The sequence below is a fragment of the Canis aureus genome, chromosome 1 (genome assembly GCF_053574225.1).
Source record: "Canis aureus isolate CA01 chromosome 1, VMU_Caureus_v.1.0, whole genome shotgun sequence".
NCBI classification, from domain to species: domain Eukaryota; kingdom Metazoa; phylum Chordata; class Mammalia; order Carnivora; family Canidae; genus Canis; species Canis aureus.
The window spans coordinates 90,075,062-90,083,316 of record NC_135611.1 but is presented as its reverse complement, the minus strand read 5'-3'; the positions used below and the strand labels follow the sequence as shown (position 1 = coordinate 90,083,316).

Genomic DNA, 8,255 nt, shown 5'->3' with positions numbered 1-8,255 from the left:
CCAATTAGAATAAACCCAAGAGATTTCCCTGAGAATTCTGGAACATATGAGGTTGTGAGACTCAGGATGGCCTGATGGACTCCCATCCTGAGGGATGAGCTGCTGAAAGCCTGAAAATAGAGCCAACCAAGAGGAATCAGTGATAAAAAGTGGACCCAGGACACAGCATGTAGGTCCTGAATCAAGCTCCATCTGAACCAATGATACCTCTGGGTTGTCCTGTTACATCAGCCAATAAACTCCACCAGTTGAGTTTGGTTTTCTGTCCCTCACAAAAGGCTGCCAACTGAGAACTACTTTTAGGCTAAGTTTTCTCAAGTGGTGTGCCATGGTGCACCCAGGAACTGGGTTACAGGTATTCCTAGAGATGGACTGGTCCAGCTCACTGGGAGGGACTCAGGGCAGCCAGAGCTCTGGGGCTAGAAATCTTTAGCAGCAAGTAGCTTTATCCATTAATCTCAGTGAGACAACAAATACAGAATTTTAATATACTCCATTATGGTGATTTTAAAATATGTCCAAAAGTTCTTTAACATTCCTCTATTCAAAATGTACAGCCTAATAGTTCTCCCTCTGAATGGGGACAGAATCTGGTGGCTTGCTTCTGGTGCCGCTTCCACAGAATACGGCAGGGTGCCTGGGGGGCTCAGTCGGTTGTCTACCTTTGGCTCAGGTCATGATCCGGGGTCCAGGGGTTGAGTCTCAATGGGGAATCTTCTCTCTCTGCCCCTCCCCCTACTTTTTTTTTCTCTCTCAAATAAATAAATAAAATCTTTAAAAAAATAAAGTGGGCAGCCCCGGTGGCTCAGCGGTTTAGCGCTGACTTCAGCCCGGGGCCTGATCCTGGAGACCCGGGATCAAGTCCCGCATTGGGCTCCCTGCGTGGAGCCTGCTTCTCCCTCTGCCTGTGTCTCTGCCTCTTTATCTCTCTCTGTGTCTCTTATGAATAAATAAATAAAATCTTAAAAAAAAATAAAGCATAGAATATGGCAGATGTAAGGGAGTCTGGCTTTGGAGGCTAGGTCATAAAGGACATTGCCACTCTCATCTTACTTCCCTTGTATCCCTACCCCTGGGGAGTCAGCAGTCATGTCAGGAGGGCACTCCAGCAGTGTGGGGACAGGTCCCCTGAACTTGATAAAGCCTCCCAACAATGACCAGCACCAACTTTCCTATGTTGGGAATGAGCCACCTTGGAACAAAATCCACCAGCTTCAGTCCAGCCTTCAGATGATGGCAGCTCTGGCCAATATCTCAACTACAACCTCACGTGACATCTCAAATCGGACTGCCCAGGTAAGCTACTCCTGAATTTCAAACCCGCAGTAACTGGGCGAGGATTGTTTATTGCTGTTTGAAGCTAAAGAGTTTGTGGGCTATTTGTTATGCCTCAACAGGTAACATTTAAACCCACCATGTGAAAAAGACTGGGAAGCACTGCTTTCACTCCAAAAGAGCGATACACTGGATACTGGGGACGTACGTACCCAGCATTCTGGGATGTATTAGAACCTTTGTGGTGTTTTGTTTTGCTTGCAAAATGATACTTAATAGTAGCTTTACAACATCTAAGGTAACCAGCATGTAAAAATACATTTAAGGCAAAACAAAGGCTCCCTGTTTTTGAAAACATACTTGCGACCACAATTATCTACAACAGTTCTTAAAGTTTTCCATTTTAAAACCAAAAACCAATCTAATTGTCTTGGAAAGGACTCCTTATGGAATAGAATTAGAGAGTTGAAGACAGTGCGTGGTTTGACAACCCAATCAGGTCTGTGCAGCATGACTCATTTTCCTGCACCTTTTTTTTTTCCTTTTTAAAGATTTTATTGTTAAACAATCTCTACATCCAACATAGGGGTGGGGCTCGTACCCACAACCCTGAGATCAAGAGTCACGTGCTCCACCTACTGAGCCAGCCAGTTGCCCCTTCCTGGAGAGCCTTAAGAGATAGTGATAGTTGCATCCTTGACCTTGATGAAGGAGAGGCAGCATGAGGCTAATCAGCCAAATCCTCCAAAACCCTTGTGCAGAAGGGTTTTCCAAAGTAAAATCAAGATGCTATCGTGGTATATCAGGTTTCTCTAATTTTTAGAAAAACAAAAGGCTTCATTTGCTTTACCTCCTTTAGGAATGATTTTTTTTTTTTTAAGGAATGTTTAAAGTGCTTCCTTCTTTTTTTTTTTTTTAGATTTATTTATTTATTCATGAGAGACACACAGAGAGAGGGATAGGCAGAAGGAGAAGCAGGCTCTCTGCAGTGAGCCTGATGCAGGACTCGATCCTAGGACCTCAGCATCACGACCTGAACGGAAGGCAGATGCTCAACAGCTGAATCACCCAGGTGTCCCAAAAATGCTTCTTTCTTAACCCCATGTTTAAGGGTTAAGAGGACCTGTGTCCGGGGTCTTTGTTTCTGCCATTACTTATAGAAGTACAGCAATGACACTACTATATTTATAACCGTTACATGAGGAACAGCTAAACTCTCTGGAACTGAGAAAAGAGCCAGGATTAGCTCAGGAAGATATGAGAACCCAAGCCAAGGTTGGCCAGTCCAAACCCCCAATTCCAAACTGAGAAAAGAGCCAGGAGTAGCTCAGGAAGATATGAGAACCCAAGCCAAGGCTGGCCAGTCCAAACCCCCAGTCGGGAGGCCCATGACTATGCATTCCTCTTCACCTCTTACGGGAAACCCACGGGCTCTCACTCAGAATTCTGTCGTTCTCTCTCCAGACATTATTCCCACTATCTTCAGAGCCCACACCTCAGAGGCATCAAGTTGCAAAAGCTGGAAGCTTCGAGAATTGCACTGTCCAATATCGTAGCCACTAGCCACATGTGGCTATTGAGCACCAGAAATGTGACTGGTCTTAACTGAGATTACAATCTGTATGTGTAAAATACATACATACAGACACTGAAGATGGTATAAAAAGAGGTTGTAAAATATCTCGCTAATACTTTTTATATTGATGTGTTAAAATGATAATGTTTTTATATAGCAGGTTAACTAAAATGTATTGTTAAAATTAATTCTACCCATTTCTTCGTATGATTTTTTTTTACTGCTGCTGCTACTAGAAAATGTAAAATTATTTATGTGGGCTGCATCGCATTTCTAAGGGGAAGTGCTATTCCAGGAGCAGGTCTACTCATACTCATTCATTTATTAGTGTAGCCATCCAGCAAACACTTATCAAGAGTCCTCCATGTGTTCAGCACTGGGTTGGAGGGTAGGATGTAGCAGTTAACATGGTCCCCAAACTCGTGAAGCAAGCAGCACCCACTGTGGTACAAGAGAGAGTTAAAAAAAAAAAAGTGACAACAGGTATCTAAAAGCAGGGGACATTTGGGGGCACCTGGGTGGCTCACTGGTTGAGCATCTGCCTTTGGATCAGGGCATGATCCTGGGGTCCTGGGATCGAGTCCCGCATCACACTTCCTACAGGGAGCCTGGTTCTCACTCTGCCTTGTATCTCTGCCTCTTTCTCTCTGTGTCTCCCATGAATAATAAATAAAATTTAAAAAAAAAGCAGGGGACATTTAATCAGGAATATCTTAGGTCATTAGGAGTAAGAGGGCTCTTGGAGTTAGAAGTCAGCCGTAGGTAACTTACGGTACCTAAGTTGTTAGGTAACCTAACACTTACTGGTTGAGGGCAAAAATATAATCAATACTGGTAGTGATGCCCCACCTTGAATTGCTCATGAAAGGTTATGCTCTGGAGGGCCTATTCTAGTCTTCTCTGTATTGTGGCTACCTGTAGAGATGCTTTTCCTCACTGAGCTGGTGGGCTTCGGAGGATAGGGACAATGTGACTTGATCTCCATCTCACCCAGTACCTCCCACATAGAAGACACTGAACAGCATCTGGAATTAAAGTACATCATATGTACTCATTTAGGAAAGCCAGTAAGTGTCTAATACACTTTAGAAAGAGTCCTGCCCCCAAATGCCTGAGAGCCAAAAAATGTACCATGTAAATGAGTAAGCTTTAGTGATGATAAAAAAAAAAGACCACTTTCAGAATATAAATTCATGCATACCTGATGGTATAAGCACCCAAAAAAGTTCTGAATTCTCCAAATTAAATTATCTTTTATGAACATCAGATTAAATATTGCATAAGCGGTGCGACCCAGGGTAGCACTGTCGGGAGGCCCATGACTATGCATTCCTCTTCTCTGAAGTGCTTTGCAAGAGTTACAAGTTGTCAAAATAAAAAACCACAAGTGGCAAAGGGAAGCATTTTTGCTTGCGATTCAGATTACATTTTTAGTACCAGCCAAGGTCAACAAGGCATAATAAAAATATATAATTTAATCCTCAAGCAATAATTTTGTTCCTCTGTCTCCTAAAGTACATTGTCAGAAGAAGTTGAAGCTGAATCTGCTCTGTAGCCAATACGCACAAGCTGACAGACGGCATGATGTTCTGAAATGAAAGCAGTGCTATTATCCTTTTATAAAAGTAAACTTGGTCCCCGGCAGGAGGAGAAGCAGAGTGAGCGAGGAGGAGCAGAAGGAAAAGATGCAAAGCATTATGGAGGTCGGAATGAATTTGAGTGAATGTAGCGAAGTACCATGCATCTCCTTCATCAGTGAGTGCAGCCTGCTTCTCTATAAACACGTGTTAAATTAACTTAACATATAGTAACAAGGAAGCAAAAATAACTATACAAAGTTAGTCCACCGTTACCAAAAAGGTAACAAATGAGTCCACAAATAACTCATCTATGTCCAAGTTTCCAATCATCATTATGATTTTTAAATTTTGAGTGAGGCCCCCCTCACAGATTTATTGAACGCATTTTGCACTCCTGCTAGCTCACCCTCCTTTCCCATAAACGGAATGAGTGAGGTTCGCTCTGAATAGGACAGCAGACAGTTTATCCATCTTCCCATGGGCAATTTGGGTTTTTCCTGTAAATCCAAATCTGGCCCGAGGAAGTCGTCTCACCCCCATAGACAGCGACCAACCACTCAGCAGGAGATGCGGTTGATGCTTTGCTTTGTACAGTATTGTGAAAAACCGTGCTTTGATAAATACACAGGCTCCTGTATTTAACCACCCTCCTCTATCCCCAACCCCCAGTAAGGCCCAAATCTGATCAGACCCCATTTTGGTGTAAATCCCACGGTCACTGGGATTCCAAAGCTTCCAAAGAGCTGGTTGCTCAGGGAGCATGTAGTCCGTCCTGTGCAGCCAATGTCCTGTGTTTTAAGTACCAGCCAGTACTTCTCCAGGGTCATAGAGCCTCAGTCTCCAGGTGAGAGGACAGCTTTTCTTAGCTGCCTTGTGACAACTGGGTTTCACATTTCCTGAAACTAGATCTGTGGAAGGAGTCTCTGAAATGACAAAGGAGAAAGAGAGGGGGGAGAAAACAGGTAAGAAATATCAAGTAGCCTTTTAAAGAGAGGGAATGCAGGTGGGGGGAATCACCCATGGAAAAAGACAAGGATTGGGGGGAACTCAGGAAGTTCATGCATGAGCAAAGGTCCTGAGATCCCTTCACAGCAAACCAGGAAAAACACAGGAGGAAGGGGGTCCTGGGAAGACCATGGGAAGAAGGCCAACAGGAGGGACACTTGAGTGTCTGCCTTCGGCTCAGGGAGTGATCCCAAGGTCCTGGGATCGAGCCCCACATCGGGCTTCCCATAGGTAGCCTGCTTCTCCCTCTGCCTCTCTCTCTGAGTCTCTTATGAATAAATAAATAAAATCTTAAAAAAAAAAAAAAGAAGGCCACCATGAAGGGGTCCCAGGGAGGTCAAGGAGAAGAAAGAAGGAGCAGAAGTAGTCAGGGTGGAAGCAGGACAGATCAGGGCTCTGGCATCTTCTCTGACCGCAGGTGCACTCCCAGCCCCCGAGAGCAGCAGAGCGCCCTGACCACCGGGCCCTCACTGCTGTCCTTCATGCCCCAGGAAGAGGCCTCGGCCCTGAACTTACCTCTTTTGACTCTCAACTCTGAATATTGGCTTGTAGAGTTCTGGAATCTTCCGCTCGATCATTGGCCTGAGGTTCTCTTTCAGCTTGTTGTAGTTCTTTCGGAGCTCCTGCTGATACTCCCTCTGGTCCGCAGTGATGAGACGCTTGTTTTTCTCCACGGCCTCACCGCACCTGAGACGCAAACATCAGGGTTGTGTGTGTGTGTGGGGGGGGGGAGAGGGGAGAGATGAGTTTTATTTCACAGGAGTTTGAAGTGCCTAGATGCTATCGAGCATCTTGAGTACCTCCAAGAGTGTCTACAAACTTGGTGGCTCTATCTGGATTGCCGGTGGAGCCTTTCCAAATTCAGTCTTCTGCACCATATCTCAGATTTAATGAATCAGAATCTCTAAGGAGTAACACCCAGGAATTTCTGTTTTTGAAAATGACCCAGAGATCTTCATGTCCTGAGCTGCCACACGCTAGGCACTATTACAAAGAGTTTTCCACATGCCATCTGGTTCATTTTCCCAGCAAATCTGGAAAGTCTGTATTTATCTCCATTTTGTCCTTGAAGCTCAGAAATGTTAGGTCACCTGACCAAGATAACACTGTGCGGAAGTGGTGAGTCCAGGAGTCAAACTCAAGGACATTGTTATGCTCACAAGAAACTCACTGTGATTTAGGGTCACGTGGCCGACTGAACAGGTGCCACTCAGCCCCCACCCCTCTCCTGCTATATACACCTGGAGGGAAAGCATAGCAGAAAATTTGTTGTAAGATAAAGGGAAGCCCCAGGTGCCAGAAAGGACGAGAAAAGTCATAATCAGAGTAATGGCAGGAGCTGAGGCCATGGCAGCTGCCACAGGTCAAGACTGCACACAGGTCCTGGAGCCTGGGAGAGGACCGTGTGCTGGGTGCTCACACGGGACAGGAAATGGAGCCTTGGCCAGTGGCAAAGCGGGGCTCTGGATATGTCGCCTGCAAAGATTTTTGGGGGCTTGAAAGGCTGCCTCATTCATGAAAGGAGATCTAGACAAATACTGCCACTTGTCCAGAGAGGTAAGGCGAAAGCTTGCGAAGACTTAGGGGCTGTCAGTGGGAAAGAAAGTCACCCTAAGGAATTGAAATTCTAGGTTTGCACCACATGTGGGTGTGAGTCACAAATTTATACTCCTGTGTGGTAAGCGCTCCAAGGTGAGAAACGTACTTTAAAAGCAACCAAGATAACTGGAATCCCTACAGCACAGAGGGAAATGAAGGTGAAGTTGCTCTAAAGAAACGCTTCCTCAGTCGGGGCTCAGGGGCCACCCACAGGAAGAGTGTCCCTTGCCAAAGATGAGCTCACAATAAAATGTCACAAAGCATATGAGGAAACTGATTATCCTGAGGGAGGAGGGCCAACAGACGCAACCAGCAGAAGAAATAGCTCAGTACGAATCTGAGATGGCAGGATAACAGAAAGACCAAAGTTAACACAGAAGTGTAATTAAAAAAACGTATAGGGCAGCCCCGGTGGCTCAGCGGTTTAGCACCGCCTTCAGCCCAGGGCGTGATCCTAGAGACCCGGGATCGAGTCCCACGTCGGGCTCCCTGCATGGAGCCTGCTTCTCCCTCTGCCTGTGTCTCTGCCTCTTTCTCTCTGTGTGTCTCTCACAAATAAATAAATAAAATCTTAATTAAAAAAAAAAACACCATAAAATTCATGATTAAAAAAATTGGAGAGTCTGAAAAAAAGAGACCAGGAAATTTCAGGAAAGAACCAAATGGAACTTCTAGGAATAAAAATATAATCACTAAGGGCGCCCGGGTGGCTCAGTTGGTTAAGCATCTGCCTTCAGCTCAGGTCATGATCCCGGGGTCCTGGGATTGAGCCCCAATCCCTGCTCAGCAGGTTGTCTGCTTCTTCCTCTCCCTCTGCTCCTCCTCCTGTTTGTGTTCTTTCTCTCTGTCAAATAAGTAAATAAAATCTTAAAACAAAACAAAACAAAACAAAACAAAAAAGAGCGAGCCATGCCCTAAATCTACGTTCTCAAAGTTGGCCATTTCTCTTGGGAAATCTACACATCATCATAGAACTATGGTGCAAATAATTGTTTAAATGGCCTTATCTGTACCATTTTCATTAGGTCCACAAATACGGACTGGGCTGCTCTCACTCAGGGGTACCACCATTCTAGAAGTTCACCTTTTTTTTTGTTTCTGCCTTTGTTGATAAGGTCACTGAACACAAGCATTTTCTTATAGCAGATGTGCCTGGAGGTTTCCAGCACTCAGAATCCTACAGAAACCAGACTGAAAGGAAGGGCATTTTCGCTCCAGAA

General features: G+C 45.0%; 1 protein-coding gene across 4 annotated transcripts in view; it reads right to left on the bottom strand.

Annotated features, from left to right (window-relative positions):
* Positions 1–1,328: 1,328 nt before the first annotated feature.
* DOCK8 (dedicator of cytokinesis 8) overlaps positions 1,329–8,255 on the bottom strand; it is a 229,918-nt gene continuing 222,991 nt past the window's right edge. For all 4 annotated transcript variants that reach the window (XM_077908265.1, XM_077908274.1, XM_077908284.1 and 1 more), the window contains 2 exons: positions 5,953–6,123; positions 1,329–5,354 (listed from right to left, as the gene is read on the bottom strand). In XM_077908265.1, the coding sequence (XP_077764391.1) occupies positions 5,294–5,354; positions 5,953–6,123 (232 nt within the window). In that variant the 3' untranslated portion in view covers positions 1,329–5,293. The remainder of the gene's footprint in view (positions 5,355–5,952; positions 6,124–8,255) is intronic.